The following is a 21,937-nucleotide window of genomic DNA, read 5'->3' as shown; positions in this document are numbered from 1 at the left end:
CCATGGTGGTGATCTTCTGTTCTGGGTATTTCTTATAAATTGGTAGTTAGACTTAGAAGACTGATCAGATCACTTGGTTTAGATTGACATTCATTTTTTTTTTTTTTTTCACGAATACTTCATAATTGGATTTGATGTCTCCCAACCCTTAATTTTTTAAACTGAGGCTCAGAGAGGTTAAGTAATTTTCCCGTGGTCACAGAGCTAGAAACAGCTGGGATTTGCGCCCAGGTAGTCTGCCTGAAAAATTTATGCTGTTAACCTTTATACTGTCATGAAATAAAAATCTCCTATGGCCCAAAGCTTGACATCTCATGACATCTTTACATAGGAGGTAAATAGGTAGGATGATACTAAATAAACAGACTTTGTAGATCACTTTTGTTTTTTTTAGAGATTTTATTGGGGAATTGGGAAAGGGGAACAGTGTTGGGGAATTGGGGAAGGGGAACAGACAAGGTGTCCTTTAATCTTAGTTGTGGAGGGCGCAGCTAGCTTAGCTCCAAGTCTAGTCGTCATCTGGTGGCCCGTCAGCAGCTTGCGGCCACTCAGCTCAAGGTGCTGTGTTCAATTTTAGTTGCCAGTGGGCGTAGCCACCATCCCATGCGGGAGTCAAACTGGCAACCTTGTTGTTAGGAGCACGTGCTCTCACCGGCTGAGCCATCCTGCCACCTGTTGGCAGCTCAGCTTGGGCACAGCTCACTGGCCCATGTGGGAATCAGACCGGCGACCCTGTTGCTCAGAGCTGGTGCTCTAACCAAGTGAGCCACTTGGCCGGCCCCTTAAGAAAATTCTTACCATACCCCTTCTGTGTGCTCTCCACTGTGTTTTGACTGGATGATGTTTCTATTTTGCCTCTGTAGGACTGGTTTGTTGTAAACCCAACAACAACCAAAAGTTTTGAAAAGCTTATGAAGATAAAGCAGCGGCAGCAAGAAGAAGAAAAGCGGAGGCAGCAGCACAGGAGCAGAAGGTCTCTGCGAAGGCGGCAGCAGGCTTGCACCGAGCTTCCTGAGGCAGAGCTGAGCCTTAGAGTAGGGAAGGAGCAGAGGAGGAATAATGAGGAACTGCTAGTATCGACCTCCTGTAAAGAACCAGAGCAGGGGCCAGTGCCAGCACAGTTCCAGAAAGTAAAGCCCCCAAAGACGAATCATAAACGAGGAAGGAAGTAGGCAGTCAGTGTGAATGTGCTCCTAGGAGAGTGGGTGCGATGCTGTTGTCACGGGGACCTGTGCTGGAAGGACTGGGTCATGGGGGCTGAGGAAGAAAAATGTACTCTTTCAGCTGTTTGTGTGAGGCTGTGACTGTCTCAGCTCCTTCCTTCTGTATAAATTTCACGGTTTTCCCTACTAATTCACTTTGACCACCCCCCTTCCACTCCCATTACCACCCTTTTTGGTAGATTTCCCTGCTATTTCTTGTTGGAGTCCTCTCGTTTTTCTCTTATCTTGCCCAAAGAGCCCCTCTTAAGGCCAGCTATAGGCCCCTCTTGCCCTGTACAAGTCTAAGAAACCTGTTTGGTTGTTCTTTCCTTCCTGGGGTGTAGAATGTTCTTGGAAACTCCATTGATTTAGTAGTCACAAAACATCATCTAGCTTAAAAACAATTCCAAATTAATTTAAAAAAAAACCGTACTGATTAATCATTTTGTGTTTGTGATATTTACAAGCCTAGAAGCTGGAAATGTTGTCACTCATATATAATAAGGTTATCCCGTCTCTTCAGGAAGCAAATTATATGGAGGCTGTTTGTTTTCTCAGTATGGTTTTAGGGTTGAAAGTAAGAAAATGGACTTAGGATGAAAAGGCTAGAACGCCCCTCCACTAGTTTACTGGGAACTGCTTCGTTTGTCCCAAGTAGCAGTGATTAACTAGACCCACAGGCATGGAAAGCAGCCTGGGGAGTAATGTGTCTCAAACATTAAAACAACTAGAAGAAAATAGAAGCAGCAATAAAGACTGCCTCAGCTTTCCTGGGGCTGCATTGGTCGCTATAATCAGTGCTCTCCCGAAGCTTGTTCTGCTCCTTCAGTTTTAAGGATTGAGAAAGACCACACTGATGGACCCTGATGTTTTGACACAATCCCACTGTTCTGGTAAAGCCACGAAGATCGGTAGCTAGCCGAGGTGCACGTTCCTTCCCTCCTGGCCTTGACCTCGCTCGTCCGTCTACACCCAGCTGCATCGTCACCCCTCCCTGTAGTCAACCTCTGTCTGAATTGTCTGAGAATATTGCCCTCGCTCCTCTTTTGTGTGTGTTCTATCCTCTTTACGTCTTGAGACTTGGACACCAGATGTAGATAGTTATCTGGAGTTGGAAAGAAATATTCTTTTTCTGTCCCTCACGCCTACCTGATAATGTCTAATGGGCTGTTTTCTCTCTGAGGCTGACTTTCTTGGGAGCATCAGTTAGAGCAGCTCTGTTGTGTTTCTGGATTCTCTTCCCCTTTTCCATACATATTGGTCTTATATATTCTTGCCAATTTTTGTGGCATATGCCATATAAAATGCAAGGGACCCTTAACCCTGATATTGACAAGCACTACCTTTTCAAATTCTGAAAGGCTGTTACCACTCTAATTGATGTGTGCTCCTCCATAGAGCTTTTAAATGTGGGCTTTTGTGAAGACCACTTTCAGATAAGGGGGCACTGAAGACTTATTTGGGTATTGCCCAAATAGGTAATTTTGAAACAAGTGAAGGACATGGTATGATCGATCCACTCTATATTTTCATTGGCATTTGTGCCCTTAGAGCCCTTTCAGTAGATAAGGATTGTCAGGGAGGAGAAGTGAAGAAGCTATGTTAATTTCTGGTGCGTAAGACTTGGGAAATGTTTGGCAATGACAAAAGAAATAAACAACTCTCCGTTAGATTGATGTTTCCAGTTGATCATTGACTGACCCGCTACTTGACTCCTTGCTGATACAGTGTATGGAGGTAAGAAGATGGCTAGGGACGGGAATGAGTTTGAAATAAGTACCAAATGCAGTTGTCTCGGTCATTCTTTTTTATTTTTTAATGTAGATTCTTTATTGATTTCACCAATGTATTAGTAGATATGATAGCAATAAATGGTACTTTTACATTCTCTTAACCAAAAATCGGTCATTCTTTAGCTCTTAAAATCTGCGGTTAAAATGAATAATTTGAGATGAAAGTGAATTAGCATAGGAAACTTGCCCAGTCTCATTCAGGGCCCTGGCAGGCACTCCTTTTTTTTCTTCCTGAGGCCAGTGATCAGCAGGACTCAGTATAGACTATCCTGATCATACTATTGAGTTTTTCAGTTTTTAAATTCATTAGAATAACAGAAACTTAAGTTTGATAGTATCAGGTACAGCTAGGCTTTGGAGCTATTTGAACTCCAATGCATTGTTTGGAGTGTAAATTCATACAATCACTTGGGAAATGATTTGACAGTAGCTAGCAAAATTGAAGATGTGCCCTAAAACTCAGCAGTTTCACTTCTAGATTATATATATATATATACTCTTGCCCAGGTGTACCAGGAGACATAAACAAGAATGATTATTGCAGTCCAGCTTATAACTGATACTGGAAACATGTAGCAGAGATTACTAGCTGTCCACCAAAATCTGCTCTCAACTTGCAAAATTATGGGATTATAAGACAAATGGCTAGACCACATTTCCCAGTCTTTCACCATAGGGAAGGGGTAGCCAACTCTCCAGTGGAATATGAGTGGCAGTGATGTGTCACTTCCATACCACAGGTTTTGAGTGAGTGTACCACCGTGCTTGTTTTCCCTTTCCTTGGGTTAGATGCACATGATGATGGGGCCCCAGGGGATGGCAGAGCATAAAATGGAAGAGAGTGGATTCCCTGAATCACCCTGTGGAGGACTACTTGCCAACCAGGAACATCTATCGAACTATTAGATGAGCAAGAAATAAATGCCTGTTATTTGAGACATACATTCCTGGGTCTCTTTGTTAGCCTACTCTAATACATAACCTAATTGACCATCATCAGGAGAAAATAAATTGTGACATAGTTTGGGCCGGCCGAGTGGTGTGTTGGTTAGTTGGCTTGGGATGCCAGCTCTGAGCAGCAGGGTCCCGGTTCGGATCCCACATGAGGGTCAGTGATGCTGTGTCTCTACAGTTAAGATGGTGAACACCTCGACCTGGAGCTGGGCTGTTATGAGTCGCCGGCCGGCGTAGGCTGCAGTGGGGCTGGCCCGCAGTGGGCGTGAGCTTCCGTGAGCTGCTGTACAATGGCTGGTGAGTGACTGCCTTACCCGGGAAGAGCGTAATGATAATACCAACATGGGCCAGTGAAGCGACGTCCTCCACAACTAGACTGAAGAACGAAAGGACAGCAACTTGTCTGTTCCCCTTCCCCCAATTCCCCAATAAAATCTTAAAAAAAAAAAATTGTGACATAGTCCTATAGTAGAATACTATACAGCTATGAAATTAATTAGAGCTTCTTGTATCATGAATACATCTCAAAAATAATGTCTGGGAAAAGCAAGTTACAGAATACATCAAGTGTACCATTTATATAAGATTTAAAAACATGCAAAAATGCTCTATATTGTTTATGGATTTGTGTAAATATAAAAGTATAGTATATACAAATATATTTATTATGTTTATATTTTAATATATGTAAACAGTGTGAACATGCACAGGAATGATAAACGCCAAATTTAGTATAGTGCTGGGATCCAGAGGGACTACAAGTGAGTTTGGAAGTTCTTATTTCTTAAGGTGGATAGTGAATTTCTCATAGCTTTACATTTTTTTGTATGTCTGAAATATTTTATTTTAAAAATCAGTTCACACAATCAAAAAAATATATTCTGCTTATCTCCTTCAAAGGGAAAACTAGAAAATTTTCTTCTGCTTCATCTTAACCTTTGATTTTCCCACCACCCAACAATAGTCTGATCCCATGTCTTCACGTCTGTTTCTACCATCTCAGTTGGAACCATCATCACCTCTTGCCTAGACTACAGTAGCTTCTTAATTGGTTTCTTCTGCTTTTTACTGGCTTGGATACTCCACATAAGAAGGTTGTAGTGAGTTTTTAAAACTGTAAATCAGACTTTGTTCACCTGCTGAAAGCCTAATGGTTTCTCAGTGCACTTAGAATAAGTGACTCCCTTTACTTATCCTATAAGGCCCTTTGTGTTCCTACTGCTGATCTTTGAGCCTCATCTTCCTCTGCTCTACCCATGTTCTCTGACCATTCCCCAACTACATGTTAGCCAAGTTCATTCCCATTTTAGGGCCTTTGCATTCACTGTTCCCTTTACTTGGAATGATTTTTACCCCCCGTTTGCATTGTATACTTCATTTTATCATTCAAGTCTCAACCTAAATTTCACCTCAGAGGTCTTTCCCACCTGAACACACTTTCTGTAACATCACCCTGCTTCATTTCCTTCATAGTAAAGCAGACAAAAAGACAGATCTTCCTTGGCCAACCTTCACACGAAAACATCATGGCTATTTTACCATAGCAATGAGATCCCAAAGCCTTCCTGTTACGCAGCACCTAAGAATATTTGCTCTAGTCCTTATTTCATCAATCATATGTTAGGAATTACTGTGGATTCATCCTTGATTTTGGTGCCTAAGGGAGGGGGTCCTTGTCTTTGGCGCATGCCTTGCAGTCGCTGCCTCCCCCGGATTAAACTCTCCACATACCACTGTTCTTGCTGCAGCTGCTGCTTCTGATTTTTGAACTGTCTTTGAGTAGCCTGCAACTTCTGGCACTGCCAAGTTTGCTGCAGTAATTCCTTCTGTAACTGCTGGTTCTCTCTGCAGACACCGCGGTAGAACTCAAAAGCATAATTCTCTGCTGCCGACTCCAAGGCCTGGGTCTTCCTGTTAAGCTTTTGTTTTCTCTTTCCCAACTGCCTCACGTCTGGCTCACTCAGTTGTTTCTCCAGTAATGCTTTTTCCTGGAGGTACTGGACTTGGACTTCCTGTTTCTTTGCAGCTGTCTCAGCTTGGACTTGCTTTTTCTCCTCCTCTAATGCCTTTATGGCTTGCTCCTGTTTCTCTTTTAATAGTGAAACGTCCCTCAGTACCTGCAACTGCTGCTTCAAATCGGATTGGATCTTTTCCTTCTGCAAGACCTCTGTTTTAAGCTCTGAAGTTTGTTTCGCATGTTTGGAGGCGGATTCTTGTCTCTTTCTTTCAATCGCCCCACTTCTTTGTAAATAGTTGTTCCACAGCTTCTCAAATTGCCCTCTGTACTTCTCAGTTTCGTTGGTCAGGTATTCCAGAAAGAATTTATTTTCATCCTGGACTTGTAACTTTTCAGTGAGTAGCTGCCAAGTTTCCTTCATTAGCGGTACTTGCCGAATTTGAGCTTGTTTTATTTGCTTGTCCAGCGTCATCAGTTCCACGGTCGTTTCTTTAAGCCTCATCGCTGCTGTTGTTGGCTTCTCTGGCTTGAAAAAATTATTTATGAAAGTGAGATACGGTGGAGGGGGACCACTGGAGTCCTCAGCAAACCTGAAGGAAAAACAAGTGAGACATTCCCCCATCAGTTCTTAATTAAAATTTAGGAAAAACAAAACGCACAATTGTACTTGAACTCATACAAGAAAATATTTTGAGCACATATTGTGTTCCTGACACTGCGAGGCACAGGGTATGATATAACCAGGGGTAAAGATGAGGGAGAGTATTTTACAATTTACAGTACGCAATCAGTACCACCCTGTGAGGTATTATCACAACTTTAAAGAGGAGAAAACAGGTTCAGAGAATTTATGACTTGGCCACGATTCACATAGCTAGCAAGTGGCAGAGCCAAGGTGTGAATCCTAGACCTACGACTCTAGTGAACAGCTACAAAGGACAAGAACAGACTCGGTGGTCGGGAGCAGGAATAAATTTCTCGGCTCTTGCACCACCTTTTCGGTTTCCGAGTTCGCTTCCGTGGAGGGAAGCACCCCTTTAGCACCTACTTGCGACAGGAATCCCAGCGTTTATCCCCCAGGTCTTGCTGTAGTTCACTGAGGGTGACTGCCAAGGAGATAGTGTCAGGGGACTGCGACAGACGGATACGGCGTCCCCGTGAGGAAAGTTTTAGCAATTTCTTGGTTCTGTGTTCAACGGGTCTCGGCGCTGCACAGCAACCCCTGGGGTCCCACCCCACCGCAGTCCTGGCCGGCCCAGCCCTGAGCTGCTTAACTTCCTTGGCCGAATACACCTGAGCCTTCGGTTCTCTGGCGCCTCTGTTTCCCGCTCCTTGTGGGCGGCAAGGGAAACTCACTGTCTTTTTCGCACTGTGCTCGCCCTGCCCTCGGGATCCTGTGTCATCTTGTTTCCATGGGAACCAGAGCTTTGCCCTTCCCAGGCCCAACCCTACGACCTTGAGCTCCAATTTTTCGGGCCCCCTCTTGTGCTCCTCCCAGAGCCTCCACTTCCCCGCCATTGTCACTAGTTGGCCCCCGAGCCAGGTCGGGACAGGAAGATGCTCTGGCGCCCGTTCGCGCTTCCCTTTCCGGCTGGCTCAGTTCTACCCTCGTTCGCAGCCCCGAGCATTGCGGAAGTCTCTCTAGCCGCGCCGCGTCGCTATGGTAGAGTGGGCGGGACCAGGGGAAAGATGGCGGCCTCCGCAGCGGCCGCTGAGCCGCAGGCTTCGGCGGGTCCTCGACCCCCAGTGTGTTTGTTGGTGTTGGGAATGGCGGGATCTGGGAAAACCACCTTCGTACAGGTGACATACACGGCGCGGGCATAGTTGGTGTGCGTGAGAGGTTGTCTGCGGCGGGTGGAGGGCCAGGGAGAATGGGAGGGAGTCAGAGGGGACTGGCGCGTGGCTTTGGGGACTTGCCAGCATCTCCGGTTCCTTCCTGGGCGAAGCCTTCTCGGACCCTAGTCTGGGTTAATTAACGCTCCCATTTGCACACTCTCGGTGCATACTTGGTACAGCTTAACTAGTTGTACTGGAATTGCCTTAGCGATAATGTTGCCAACTCCTGGGAGGCAGAGGCTTACAAGTAACTGGTGATTAGTACAGTACTACCGCACAGACGTTCGGTGTCGTTTGCTAAAGAATTACGTATGTCTTGCGTGCCCATTATATAATATTTCACATATGGATGAAAAAGGGGTACTGTAATAAGCCTAACCGAAAGTTACCTCTCAGGGTGATCTGATCATAAATTCCTAACTGGGCAGGTCTTGATGGGTAGTCATGGCCCCAGGCATATAACTTCTTTAGTAAAAGGTGTATCTTTGCCTTAAGCAAGCCATGTCCATTGTTTTTGTGCATCTAGGTTGGTTAACAACACACCTTTGAAATGCCTCTTTTTCAAGAGAGTGCGTAATCTTATTAATTATCCTGTAATCTGATCCCCCACTTGCTTTCTCCCACCTTTACTTATTTAATCTTCCTTATGTTTACCTCCTTAATTCCAAATGCATAAAAGAAACTGCAAAACTGCAATTCTCAGGAGAATTTGAGATCTTGCTTCCTGGTCATTGTTGTCAAATAAACGCTTATAAACTGTACAGGTTTGGACGTTCAGTGAAAATGAGGTTGACAAGGTTCCTGCTTTCAGGAAAGTACTGTTATAGTGGGAGTGACAGAAAAAAAACCCCTACAAAAAACAAGTAAATAAATGATCAAGTGTAGGGGAGGCTCTGTTAAATGGATAATAAAGAAAGGTAGCATTTCAACTGAGAGTTCAATGTTGGAGGTGAATGTTTCAGATAGAGGGAAATGTCCTTTGTCCCCTTATCATGCCCTCTTTGTCTCACTGAATCCCTCTCCCCATATTGCTGCAGAGGCTCACGGGACACCTGCATTGCCAAAACTCTCCACCTTATGTAATCAACCTGGACCCAGCTGTGCATGAAGTTCCCTTTCCTGCCAATATTGGTAAGTAAACTGCCTCAGAATGGAAAGCCTCCAGCCTGCCAATTTTTTTATTTTTTAAGATTTTATTGGGGAAGGGGAACAGCCAAGTTGTCCTTTAATCTTGGTTGTGAAGGGCGCAGCTAGCGCAGCTCCAAGTCCGGTTGCCATCTGGCCACCCGTTGGCAGCTCTCTGCCTCTCAGCTCAAGGTGCCATGTTCAATCTTAGTTGCAGGGGGCCATAGCCCACCATCCCATGTGATAGTCAAACCGGCAACTTTGTTGCTAAGAGCGCATGCTCTAACCACTGAGCCATCCAGGCGGCAGCTCAGGGCAGCTCAACTCAAGGTGCCGTGTTCAATCTTAGTTGTGGGTGGGCATAGCCCACCGTCCCATGCGGGAGTTGAACTGGAAACCTTGTTAGGAGCACATGCTCTCACCAGCTGAGCCATCCTACCACCTGTTGGCAGATCAGCGGCAGCTCAGCTTGGGCGCAGCTCACTGGCCCATGTGGAAATCAAACCAGTGACCCTGTCGCTCAGAGCTCGCACTCTTAACCAACTGAGCCACTTGGCCAGCCCCAGCCTGCCAATTTTTAATGCTTTCATTTTTTTTCTAAACTGTCTACTTTTATTTACCTTGGATTTGCTAGAATCCCTAAACAAGCTTCTCCCTTATTTACATTTTCTCTTTGTTTACTCCTTTCCCTTTCCTAAATGTATTTCCTTACCACTCAGCATTATTTATTCCCTCTTTCTGACCCTAGGTTGTCAGGCTGTTGTTATTTGGGAAAATGAAGTGACAGAAAGTCAGTCCTCTCACTTTTAGGCCATAAACCTTTCAGCAGGCTTTGATATACATACATATACCTTTTTAGTTTCTTTTCTCAAAGTTAGAATATAAGGGTTTTTGTGTGGTAGTTTACTTACTGATTTGTAGGAATCTTGCTTCCACTCTCTTAAGTTACATGCGAAAATGTGTGTATATATGCACATGTACATTATTTTGGGGAGAGGTTCCCAGTTATCATAAAACTAAGAGGAATCTGTGACTCTAAAAAGATTAAGAATGGATGTGATCCAATGTCATGATTCTAGATAGGATCTAAGTTTCCTGATTTTTAGGTTATCACTGTTTGCTAATCCTCTTCTTCCTTACCTCTTCTTAACCCTATTAAGCTGTTTGTACCCCAAACAAACTAATAAAGGAAGGCCTTGTATCAAGAGCAGAGATTGTTTTGAGAAGAATTTGGGAAAAAATTGTTCATCTCACTCAAAGATGGAATTCTAATTCCAATAGTTGATGGGTTAGGTTGACAGATAAGTTTAGTTAAATATTACTGGACAGATTAATTCCTTTTAAAAATCATATTTGCATTACCTTTGTTACCAGGAGGGAGTTAGTAAGAAATAAACCTTTATTTTCTTGATTTAGCTCCCTTTTTCTATGCATATTATCACTGATAAGGTATTAAGTTGCATAAAACTTCTCCTTGTCTCAGACCATCTCTACCATAACTTGAGCTCTCCTAGCCTAACATTCTTCCTGGGTTACCTAGCAGTTATCCTTTATAAGGGAGGAAACCAGTGTGAAGCTGGGGGAAATTATTAGAAGAGAATCCTAAAAGGCTAGTTTCAGCTTCTTGCTGGTAGAGAAGGTTTAGGGCACCTTTTGCCCTTCAATTCTTCTCTTCAAAATCTTGCTTCTTTTTTTATCACAATTCAATGACCTTAGCTTAAAAATTTAGGAAATAAATTTAAAAATAAATCAGATGCCAAGAGAGAAACTTAATTTTTTTCCTCAGAGGAAGCAGAGATGACTTGAGAGACCTATTGGCTTAGGATATTATTGGTTGAGGGTCTCATGCTATATTGTTTCATATGTGTTGAATTCCAGTTAATTCTTTCTTTCCTCTCCCCCCAGATATTCGTGACACTGTGAAGTATAAAGAAGTCATGAAACAGTATCCTTTTCTTCATCTACTTTGGTGTTGACTCATCCCTGACTAGTTACCATCTGTATATTTTGTGGCTTTGAAAGAGTGTTTTTGCATTTCCTTGCGAAACATAACTAACAAAAGCATTTGATTGCTTCAAAGTAATTTTATTAGGAGGTGGAAGATGAATGTGGGGAGAAGTATTGTAGGTGATTAGAAATACTATTTTAGCTTGTGTTCATAGTTTTTTTACCATCTTCCCAGACTGCTGGCTGTTATAATTAGAGAGCTCAGATTGAGAGGCTAGCTGGTAGTGTGCCTGGGTCCCAGAAAGTAGTATTGCCTTGGAGGATAAATCCTTTGGTCGCCACCTCTTCAGACTGGGAAACTCAGAAATGAGTAGGTTGAGTATAATCAACTCTGAATATATAACTTTCCCTGTAGGTAAATCTAGGTCAGAAGACTAATTATAATCAGCAGGTTGCTTGATTAGTGAGGGTCAGAGCAAGGGGCGTTATTTGGATGATCTTAACTGCTAATGCTAGAAGGTTGTCACTGCCTGACACATCTATTATGTTTTGGTCACTTAATTTCTCCATTTTGCCTGGCCATCCCTAAAACAATAAATAAATGAGGAAGACCTTGGTGATGAATGTTTCCCTGTGAAGTTAAAGTTGTGTGTTACTAGTCAAGGATTAGTTTGCTAGTATCCATTAATGGACCACTAATATAATGCTGTTTGTGTGACTGATATCCTAGTTATGAACTTCATCTTCTGTATTGATCTATAAGCAATTTAAATCCTCAACTTAGTGTCTAGATATGGACTGGGGCCCAATGGTGGCATAGTGACCTCACTCAATCTCTTTGCTACCAGATTTGATCAGGTATGTCTATCTGTTTTGCTTATACAGGCATGACTTTGTAAAAACCTGTGACTCTAAATGCCTTAGCTTGATAACCTTGGGAAAGAAGAGCAATAAACCTGGATATAAATATAGAAAATAAATAAGCATTTATTTAAATAGGCATTTTGGTAGAGAAGTGAGCTATGAGAGGGTTATCAGTGTTATGAACACTTCGCATTTAATATTTGTGACAGCCAATAAAACAAAAAGCCAGGAGACCTAGGCTCATTTCTTGATCTGTTATTGGCTTGTAGTGGTACCCTGAGGATGGAGTAGAGGGACTGAGATGGGCCAGCAGGCATGGAATGGAAAAATAATGGGACTTTTAACTTGTAGTGACAAGTAGTTGTCAGCTTTCAGGTTTCTTCTCACCTTCTTCTATAAGAGCATTTTGAGATTAGTTTTGTTTTACCTTGGTGTCACTCCACAAGACAGGCTTTAACATTTTGCCAAAGCACCAGGAGAAGTGACTTGGCAAGTGATAGATCAAGTCTTTAGCTTCTCGGGTCCTTGCAGTGTGCTCCAGGGGGTTGCAGTGCTGCTGATATGGCTGTGTTTCTTTGGGTCAGTGAGTTTATTGGTTGGTTCTAAGATGGAGAACACAAAGATTCAATAGCTTGAGGCAGCCCAGCCTGCGTAAGGCCCTGTGATTTTGTGTTGAAATCGGATCCTGTTGTAACTGGCATCTTTTTCTTTTTAGGTGATGAAATTTATTGAGAAGGCCCAGAACATGTCTAAGTAAGTGATTTCATTTTAGCGCCATTTTATTACCCTGTAGGTGACATATTTCTAGGCTTCATGAAGGATTTTGAGATAGCATCAAGCTCTGAAAGGGTGTAGATTGAGATGAAACTTAGACATGAAAAAAATCTAGGCAAGAAAATCATTAAGCTGCTGTTTAGAGTTATATTTAGTAGTATCCCTCCCCAATCACTTTGGTATATGCCCGTGGCTTCTTAGGAGATATTTTGAAACTTTGTCCAAATTCAGTTGTCTGCCTGCTTTCTCTTGGGAAACCATACTTGTTGGCATTAAAGTCTTTGAAACACTTTTCTCACCCTTGTTTCAATGAATATAATTTACATAAATCAGAGAGAATAATTGTTTTTTACTTAAAAAGTATCAAAATAAAACATTTGTTCTTGTTATCATTACCCATAATTAAATTTTCTTTTTTTTAAAAAAAGATTTTATTGGGGAATTGGGGGAGGGGAACAGCGTTGGGTAATCGGGGAAGGGGAACAGACAAGTTGCTGTCCTTTTGTTCTTCAGTCTAGTTGTGGCCCAAGTTGGCACCATCATTGTGCTCTTCCCGAGCTAGGCAGATCAGTCGCTGGCTTCTGGACAGCCGCTCACAGCAGCTGCTGGCCACTCAGGCTGGCTGCTGGCTACCCACAGTAGCCCATGGCAACCCACTGCAGCAGGGGCTGCAGCTATGCCGGCGACTCACTGCAGCCCAGCTCCAGGTTGAGCTGTTGTTCAGCATCTTAGCTGTAGAGGGCAGTGTCACTGGCCCTCATATGTGGGATCTGAACCTGGGCCTTCTGGCATCCCACTCAGCTGGCCCTCTCATTTTTAATGCAATGTGTTTCTATAACTATCAGTTTCCCCTGTGATCATTTGCAGTAACTTATAGACTGCCGCTCTTGTCCGTTAGCATGAATAGTGGACATTGAACAAAGCCTGGGGAGTGTGGCATGCACTTTAAAGGCAATGGGAGGAAGTTAGAATTGGCAGTGTGAAGAGGTTATCCCAATTTTGAGTAACCAGATGTTTGATGTTTTGTGTGACAGAATATTTTCAGCATTGCACAAGTGTAATACTTCTTTAATGGTCTTTCTTCACTCAGATATGTCTTGATTGACACACCTGGACAGATTGAAGTATTCACTTGGTCAGCCTCTGGGACAATCATCACTGAGGCCCTGGTGAGTATTGTAGGACTTATTACTGAGAGCTAGATTGGATAAGCCTCTTTTTCTTGCCTGGGACCTTATGTGGAAGGGAGTTCCAGAAGCTCTACACCCTGCCTAAAGTGGTTCTCCCTTGCTAAGGAAAGTGGGAAAAGTCTGGGGACAGGCCATTAGCCCTCTTGCTAAAACTCTGACTGTTTTGTGGCTTTAGGCATCCTCATTTCCAACGATTGTCATTTATGTAATGGACACATCGAGAAGTTCCAACCCAGTGACCTTCATGTCCAATATGCTCTATGCCTGCAGGTAATTGATTATTGGTTTTCATATTACATCAAGGTATGTTTTTGAGTCATCGTCTTCTCTTTTGTTTTTGAGTCCTGAGTGTTTACTGCTAGATTTGTGCTCATTCAGATTTGCGCCTCAGTTTAGTGATTGTAAGTTGGGTTGGGGTCAGAAGAGAAAAGAGGCACATGTGCTGTTGGCATTCTGTCAGCAACTGCTCCTCTTCCTCCCTTGCTACAGAAATAAGTGATGTATGAATATGAGTCTTCTAGTAATTGCTCCTAGTTGAGTGAAACCTAAGTCTAACTAGATTAGAGCTCCTTTTCTGTGTTATGATAGGTAGAGTGAAGTTATAACAAGAAGAGAGATTATGAATAGGAAGATTTATCCATGATTCTAAAATGCACAGCTTTGCCCCAGGGGTGGTGCCATGAGCAGAGGAAGGACATGCCTCATTAGGTTATGTTAGTGCCTTAAACCTAGGAGCAAGGCAGACTATTATTAATACTGAGAGTTTGATTTTGGGGGTATCAAAAGCCACCAACATTTGCCCTTTCTCATGTGACTAGGGATGTCCCTTTTTATTAGATGCAAGAAATCCTAGTCCAAATAGATATCTGATGACTAACAACATTTGTTCATTTTCATATTAATTGTTTAAAAGACAATTTTTTTGTTTGGTTGTTGAGAGTAATAATGCTTTATTACTGATCCTGTTTTCTGTGAGAAAAGTCTCTGAGAAAACAGGATCAGTAGCCAAACAACATTACTCCAAGAAGAGGGAGAGTATGTGTGTATGTGTTTGTTTGATGGTGGTGACGGTTTGCCTCTTGGGGGAGGAGAATATGTGCCAGGTAAGAATGGATACCTATATTTAGAGTTTGAACCCATTCCCGTTCTTTTGATTCAATTCCAGCAGACGGACACTGGGTAAACAAGAGCTTAAGTGCCTTTGCTAATGTCTTGATGTTTGATTTTCAGCATCTTGTACAAAACCAAGCTGCCTTTCATTGTGGTCATGAATAAAGTAAGTGATCCTTACTGTTGTGATTCTGTACTGTATTTCTTTTTCATCAGAACCTTGTGTTATCGGAAGATTTAGGTAGGTGACAAGGATTATTTCAGATGCTGGGGAACAGATTCAAGCTTAACTGAAACAAAGTCATGAGCATTTCTGGGAAGATCAATCAAATTAAATGAATATTTATCACTGACTTTCATTCAGTTACTTTAGCCTAGATAGAGCAACCCCTTAATTACGGCATATAGATTATCCCTCAGAATCAAGATTGTGTAAGGAGGGGAGCAGGGGAAAGGAACTGCTAGTGTATTGGAAGTAGCAAAACAGACAAAAACAAAACTTCCCTGTTGGTTGATGGCCAGGATAAATGAGACTGCTTGACTTCAGGGCCTGGAATATGCTGGCATCCACTGTGGCCGTGGTCAATTGGCAGTGGATAGTGAAGGGTCTCCTTCATTCAAGAGAACACATATCTTCATTTAATTATTTACACAATACAACAGTCTTGGGTCTTTGTGGCTTATTGCAGTGGAGGAGGAAATGGGGGAAGCAGAGAAGGAAAATATAAGAATGACTGCTTTTTTCTGTCACCACTTAAAAAAATTGTTTTGGTCATTGTTTGATGTCTACACTCATCTCTGATTGCTGACAGTTGACTTCTCTCTGGTACAGACTGACATCATTGATCACAGCTTTGCAGTGGAGTGGATGCAAGATTTTGAGGCTTTCCAAGATGCTTTGAATCAAGAGACTACATACGTCAGTAACCTGACCCGTTCAATGAGCCTGGTGTTGGATGAGTTTTACAGCTCACTAAGGGTAAATTTTCTCTTCTGCTCATTCTGACAGTCTCTCCAGATGAACTTTTAACCTGTAGGGCTGGCTTTGAACCATCTTAGGAAGTTCATGACCTCCTGAAAAGCAAATTTTAAAGCATTACCTATTAAAAACTGGAGGTTTAAAAGATAAATAAGATAGAGACCCTACCCCCAGAGAGTTTATGGTCTAGTTAGAAGAGAAGACTGCACACAGACTTGAAACGTGATATATTGTGGTAAGTACCTTAAGAAAGATTGGAAGTTGGGCCTGATGGAGGTCAGAAGGCAGATCACTTTTAAAATGAGAGATTTTGGAGGATATAGCATTAGAGGTATGCTTTGAAGGAAGGGTAAGATTCGTATAAGCAAAGTGGGTATGGGTGGCAGAGAGTATGTTAATTGCCCAAGCAAATTTTTATAGAGAACAGGCAGTGGTTTGATTTGCTAGGGAATAGATGAAAAGTCCTGCTACTCGTTTGATTCTAATTCTCTTTCTTTTTCAGTTTTCTATTTTCCATAGGCTTATTTCCGTGACTTTTGAGTAGGCATGCTGTTTTGTTTTGTTTTAGCTTTACTGTTTGCCAGAAACTTCTTGAAGTATTGAAAGTTCTTTTATGAAGATTGTATACCATTTGAACAAAATAATATCCTCCATTTAAAAATATACATCTGTTTCCTCAGTGGTATTAATGTGGCTTTTGGCAGGTGGTGGGTGTGTCTGCTGTTGCGGGTACAGGCTTGGATGAATTCTTTGTGCAAGTCACCAGTGCTGCAGAAGAATATGAAAGGTGAGGATAATGGGAAATCCTATTGATGACATTCTTAGTAACCCACAATTCTGATATGATAGCAGTTTTGCCAGGCAAATCTTTGGTTTTCATAGTGTATGTATTTGCCATGTATATGTGTACTGGATCTGACCACACCTAGTGGTAACAAGTCCCCATTAACTTTTTTAAAAAAAACAGGAATCTAATAAAATCTTCACTGTATTAAATGATTAAGAGCAGGAGTCATCAGACTTTTTTGATAAAAATCCAGAATATTTTATGTTTTGTGGGCCATACGATCTCTTTTGCAACTGCTCCACTCTGTCATTGTAGCACAAAAGCATCAGCAGACAGTTTGGAAATGAGTGGGCACGCTTGTGTTCCAGTAAAACTTTATTTACAAAACTAGGCGGCAGGCTTGGTTTGGCCCGTTTGCCGCATGGGCTGACCCGCGATTCAGAACACAGACTTTGGAGTCAGACAGGTATGAGTTGGATTTGTTTCCTCCACTTAATAAATGAGTGACCTTAGCAAGTTTTCATCATTTGTAGATCAGGGATGATAGCATTTATTGCCAAGGTCATTATGAGGATGATTTAAGAAAACATGTAAAGCACCTAGTGCAATTGCTGACTCGTACTCACAGTAAGCACATTTCATAATAAATGGTTGTTACAGTTGTTGTGGTTAATACTGGAATTCCGTTTACCTTAAGGAAAGTGGAGTCAGCAGTAGAAACTTTCCTTAGGCCTGTAGCCTGTTAATTGGCTGCTTACTAGCATGCTGCTTTGGCTTCATACTTATCAAGATCTTAACAACCGCATTGTGGTTTTCAGACACATTATTTTTATTTTGATTCATCAGAAGGTGTGTGTGTGTGTGTGTGTGTGTGTGTGTGTGTGTGTGTGTGTGTGTGTGTGTGTGTGTGATATCAAAGTCTCAGGTTAGACTCTGTTTTGTATACTTTCATTGTTGATCTGATAAACCCTGTAATTATATATTGGGCTTCTGGGACCTACTAGGCCAAGCCTCTTTTATTCATCTCAAATGTTTATCCAAATGAATGATAAGCTCATCAGTCACGGTCTTCAGAGTTAATCTTTAGCCCAGCAGTCAGACTTTTTTTTCTAGTTTCAGGGTAAGGGCAGGTGCTTTGGCTTTTAATTCCATAGGGATAGGATCTCAGTGAGTGACACTTATGTCTGATGTTTAGTGAAGTAAGGTCCTTTTTTATTGTCGGAGTCCTAGGAAAATAGAAGTGATATGGAGGTGGGCAGGAGGGATTATTAAGCATAGGAATTTAGAAGGTGTTTCTCTTCCAGGGAGTATCGACCTGAATATGAACGTCTGAAGAAATCACTGGTAAGAGAGGAGGCTGTTTGTGTATTTCAGGGCCACTGAAAAAACAACCTCAAACTATGTTCTGATCCTCCTGCCATTAATACTTTTGTTTTGGCCATCAATGTATCTTTTAGATATTTCTTAATTTAAATTTGTAAATTTCTATGTGTGCTGTTTGGATGCAGAAAGGCCCCTTATTTTTCTTCTCTTTATTTGAAGTTTTAAAAATCAGGTTTTTCCTGTTTTACATGCTAAGTCCTTATTGTGCCCCACCCCCACCGCTACTCATTTAAAGACTAATTGTAGCATTTTGTTGAGGAACAGAGTGGGGGTTCACAACTATGTTCCAAGTGGTCAGGTGTCCTGTCCCCAACGGCTGCATTGGGCTCCTTATCACCGAGCCTTCCTGCTGTGTCTACTTGAGGGTTCTTTTGATGTGTTTTTATGTCCTATTTCTGAAACTTCTGATTCAGTCTGCAGAGCCCTCCAGCCTGAACTTCTGCTAATCTGGGCCCACACTACTCCGTGTTTCTGTCCCCATATCAGCTATCGCTTACCTGCCTCCGTGTTTTATTGTAGTCGTCTCTAGTATTTGTGTAATCACTCATTTCCACTTAGAAATCTGGCATCTCACTTGGGGCTCCTCTTTGACTATGATGATACATCCCTCTCTGTACAGGCCAGTGCACAGAGCCGGCAGCAGAAAGAACAACTGGAACGCCTTCGGAAAGATATGGGCTCTGTAGCCTTGGACTCAGGGACTGCCACAGGTACTGGAGGGTCTCTTGGTGTTAGGAACTAAAAGGAAGGTACTCTATTTCTACTTAGCAGGGAGATATTTATATTTAAGAGAGAGAGAAAAAAGGATAAAGTAAATGTGGCATTTTAGATCTATCTATCTGGATCTGCATTGCATTTAGGGTCATGTCTCTTAGCCTTCTTCAATCTGGAATGGTTCTTTAGTCTTTCTTTGTATTTGCCACATTCACTATCCATATTCACATTTATATGTATTATATTTATATATGTACATTTTACATTTATATATGTATATTACTTTTTATTGTTTACATATATATGTATATATAATGATTTGGAAAAGCAAACCTGAAAGTTGAATGCAACTATATCATTTTGGTTTCTTCCTTTTCAGGGAGTTTTTGCTTTACTTTGGCAAGATACTTGATGTCTACTTTGTTATTTTTTAAAATAATTATTTTCCTTTAATCTGGAATGGTTCCTTAGTTTTTTTTTTTGTATTTCGTGACATTGACATTTTTGAAGTGTACAGGGCAGTTATTTTATGGAATGTTCCACAATTGGTATTTTTGGATATTTCCTCATAATTTGATTCAGGTGGTGCATTTTTGGCAGAACTTTACAAAAATGAAATTGTGTTTTTTTCCATACATCATACTAGGAGGCACATGATTTGATTTGTTTCACTACTGGTGATGTTAACTTTGATCACTTGCTTGAAGTGGTGTCTTCCAGGTTTTTCCATCGTAAAGTTATTATTTTTCCCTTCGTAAACCCCTTTTGTGGGGTTGAGGCTTGGAGACTATATAAATATTTTTTTAACATTCAAATGTTAACTCACTAGTTTTAATACCCATTGATGGAGTACGGGGAGAATCCAGTTTTCTGTGATGCATGTTGCAAATATTTTTCTCCCCTTTGTCAGCTGTCCTTTGACTTTGTTCATGGTGTTATTTTGCCATGCAAAAGTTTTCATTTTGTTTTGATGTTGTCGAATTTATTTATCTTTTATTGCAATTGGATTTTGAGTCACAGTTGGGAATCCTTTATACCTACACCTCTGTTAAGGGGAATTCACTCATGTTTTATCCTAGTACTTATATGTATTAGTACTTTCTGTATTTAGAGTTTATTTCTGGGTATGGTGTGAGATACATCGGTCTGTTAACCATTTTTCCCCCTATCCCTCTTATTTTTGAATAGTACTCTGGCTCCTCTATTCTAGATCATTTCACCCCTGTTCTCTTCAGACCCTCTCTGAACTTAATTTCTGCTAGGATGCTTCCTCCCTGCTCCCCATTTTCCCCCTTGACTCACCAGCACAATGGATTTGCTCAAATGTTTTCAGCCTTCATAAAAAAAAAACCATAGTCTCATCCAAATTGTAAGCTAGTAAACATGTTCCTACCAAGATAAGCTATGAGAATTCTTTTCCTCAGTGTAAAAATGAGATCTTGGGTTATTAGGATGGTGAAAGCGCTTTGTGAACTAAACGACTATAGAAATGTTAAGTGGCATCACCAATACATTTAGAAGAGGTAGGATCCTGCATTGTGTCATAGTCACTTTCATCCTGTCAAATTTATAAGCATAGTTACTTACTGATTCAAAATCACCATTTTGAGGAGGCATGTGTTCATGACATGCCACTGGTGTTTTCTCTCTAGATAGCTTATCTCCTGCGCGGGACCCTTCTGACTTGATCCTGACTCGGGGAACCTTGGATGAAGAGGACGAGGAAGCAGACAGTGACACTGATGATATTGACCACAGAGGTAAGAGGTGGCTGAGGTGGTTCATGAAAACAGACTAGCCGCTTATCCTCACATTGTTTGCTCAGGAACTTCTTGTTGAGAGAAGACCTTAAGCATGCAGCCAGAAATAGGGGAGAGAGGAGATGGTAAAGAATACAGCACCAGGAAACAGTTCCATATATTGAGAGTTCCTGGCCTTCCCACTGGATGGCTAATATTGAGCTGATTATACGCCTTTTAGTAGTCTGTGTTTTCTTCTCATCTTTAGGGCCTAATTCAATTTGAGAAATCTAGGATTTTGTTTATTATAATTATTGTTTTAAGAATACAGGGCCAGCCGAGTGGTGCATTGGTTAGGAGTTAGCTTGGGGCACCAGCTCTGAGCAGCAGGGCCCCGGTTCAGATCCCACATGAGAGCCAGTGATGCTGCGCTCTCTACAGCTAAGATGGTGAACAACAGCTTGACCTGGAGCTGGGCTGCTGTGAGCCACTGGCGATGGCATAGGCTGTAGTGGGGCTGGCTGGCAGTGGGTGTGAGCTTTCGTGAGCTGCCGTGAGCAGCCATCCAATGGCCGGCGAGTGACTGCCTCACCCAGGAAAAGCGCAATGATAATACCAACATGGGCTAGTGAAGTGGCGTCCTCCACAACTAGACTGAAGATCAAAAGGACAGCAATTTGTCTGTTCTTCTTCCCCGATTCCCCAACGCTGTTCCTCTCCCCAAATTCCCCCATAAAATCTTAAAAAAAATAAAAAAAATAAGAAGGTCTTAGCAGCCCTAAACTACTCAGAAAGGACTCTAACACTGAGGATAGAATGGATCTGGAAACCCAAAAGGGTTCCATTTGGCATAGTTTCATGGACAGAATCTGTTTCTTGAAACAGCCCTTTTAGGTCCTAGCTATGACAAGAGCAAACCTCTCTTTACTCATGTGCTGGATGCTAACATGTAAATTGCCTCTTTTTAATCAGATTTATTGAAGTATAATTTATAGAGTAAAACCTACCTTTTTGAAGTGTGTAATTTGATGAGTTTTAGCATATATATTAGTCTTGTAACCACCATCATAATCAAGATACAGAGGACAGTAATACCTTGGTTTGCGAGCATAATTCATTCCAGAAACAAACTACTCGTATTGCAAGACATCGCTCATTTACCACGTTAAAATGTATTAGAAATGTTTGCTCGTCTTGCGGAACACTCGCAAACCATGTTACTCGCAATCCAAGGTTTTACTGTACTTCCATCGCCCCACAAGTTCCTCATGCCCATTTTTATTCAGTCCCTTCCTGCACGCCTAGTTCCTGGCAACCGCTGATCTGATGTCTTCTATAATTTTGCCTTTTCAGAATGTCATAGAATTGGAATCACAGTATTTAACTTGCATTTGACTTTTTTCATTCAGTGTAATGCTTTTGTGATCCATCCATGTTGTTGCGTGTATCAGTAATGTTTTTTTTTTTTTTTTTTTTTTTTTTTTTTTTTTTTTAGTATGAATAAACTACAATTTGTTTATTCATTTACCTGTTGGTGACCATTTGAAGGGTTAGTTCACCCAAAAATGAAATTTCTGTCATTA

At 41.7% G+C, this 21,937-nt stretch overlaps 3 protein-coding genes across 10 annotated transcripts in view; 2 read left to right on the top strand and 1 right to left on the bottom strand.

The window, feature by feature from the left end:
* The window catches only part of ZNF512 (zinc finger protein 512), a 30,596-nt gene extending 26,665 nt beyond the window's left edge, over positions 1-3,931 (top strand). For all 6 annotated transcript variants that reach the window (XM_019627210.1, XM_019623470.1, XM_019624218.1 and 3 more), the window contains one exon: positions 864-3,931. In XM_019627210.1, the coding sequence (XP_019482755.1) occupies positions 864-1,172 (309 nt within the window). In that variant the 3' untranslated portion in view covers positions 1,173-3,931. The remainder of the gene's footprint in view (positions 1-863) is intronic.
* A 505-nt stretch (positions 3,932-4,436) lies between these two features.
* On the bottom strand, positions 4,437-7,528 carry CCDC121 (coiled-coil domain containing 121). Of its 2 annotated transcripts, none has more exons than XM_019664171.1 (2): positions 6,955-7,528; positions 4,437-6,496 (listed from the first exon to the last, which is right to left on the bottom strand). In XM_019664171.1, the coding sequence occupies exons 1-2, from the start codon at positions 7,422-7,424 to the stop codon at positions 5,563-5,565; spliced, it is 1,404 nt and encodes a 467-aa protein (XP_019519716.1). In that variant the 5' UTR covers positions 7,425-7,528; the 3' UTR covers positions 4,437-5,562. The 2 variants fall into 2 exon arrangements, with proteins under 2 accessions (XP_019519716.1, XP_019520528.1); XM_019664983.1 differs by having other exon boundaries at positions 7,263-7,394.
* Positions 7,529-7,538: 10 nt separating this feature from the next.
* The window catches only part of GPN1 (GPN-loop GTPase 1), a 15,604-nt gene continuing 1,205 nt past the window's right edge, over positions 7,539-21,937 (top strand). The window contains exons 1-13 of one of the 2 annotated variants that reach the window (XM_019667337.1): positions 7,539-7,706; positions 8,780-8,873; positions 10,773-10,812; positions 11,606-11,672; positions 12,394-12,431; positions 13,543-13,621; positions 13,818-13,912; positions 14,873-14,918; positions 15,585-15,731; positions 16,436-16,518; positions 17,823-17,862; positions 18,521-18,611; positions 20,268-20,375. In XM_019667337.1, the coding sequence (XP_019522882.1) occupies positions 7,596-7,706; positions 8,780-8,873; positions 10,773-10,812; positions 11,606-11,672; positions 12,394-12,431; positions 13,543-13,621; positions 13,818-13,912; positions 14,873-14,918; positions 15,585-15,731; positions 16,436-16,518; positions 17,823-17,862; positions 18,521-18,611; positions 20,268-20,375 (1,039 nt within the window). In that variant the 5' untranslated portion in view covers positions 7,539-7,595. The remainder of the gene's footprint in view (positions 7,707-8,779; positions 8,874-10,772; positions 10,813-11,605; positions 11,673-12,393; positions 12,432-13,542; positions 13,622-13,817; positions 13,913-14,872; positions 14,919-15,584; positions 15,732-16,435; positions 16,519-17,822; positions 17,863-18,520; positions 18,612-20,267; positions 20,376-21,937) is intronic. The other variant, XM_019668095.1, reaches the window with a different exon arrangement.

Source organism: Hipposideros armiger, unplaced genomic scaffold, assembly GCF_001890085.2.
Source record: "Hipposideros armiger isolate ML-2016 unplaced genomic scaffold, ASM189008v1 scaffold_0, whole genome shotgun sequence".
Taxonomy (NCBI): Eukaryota; Metazoa; Chordata; class Mammalia; order Chiroptera; family Hipposideridae; genus Hipposideros; species Hipposideros armiger.
This window is presented reverse-complemented; position numbering and strand designations above follow the sequence as displayed.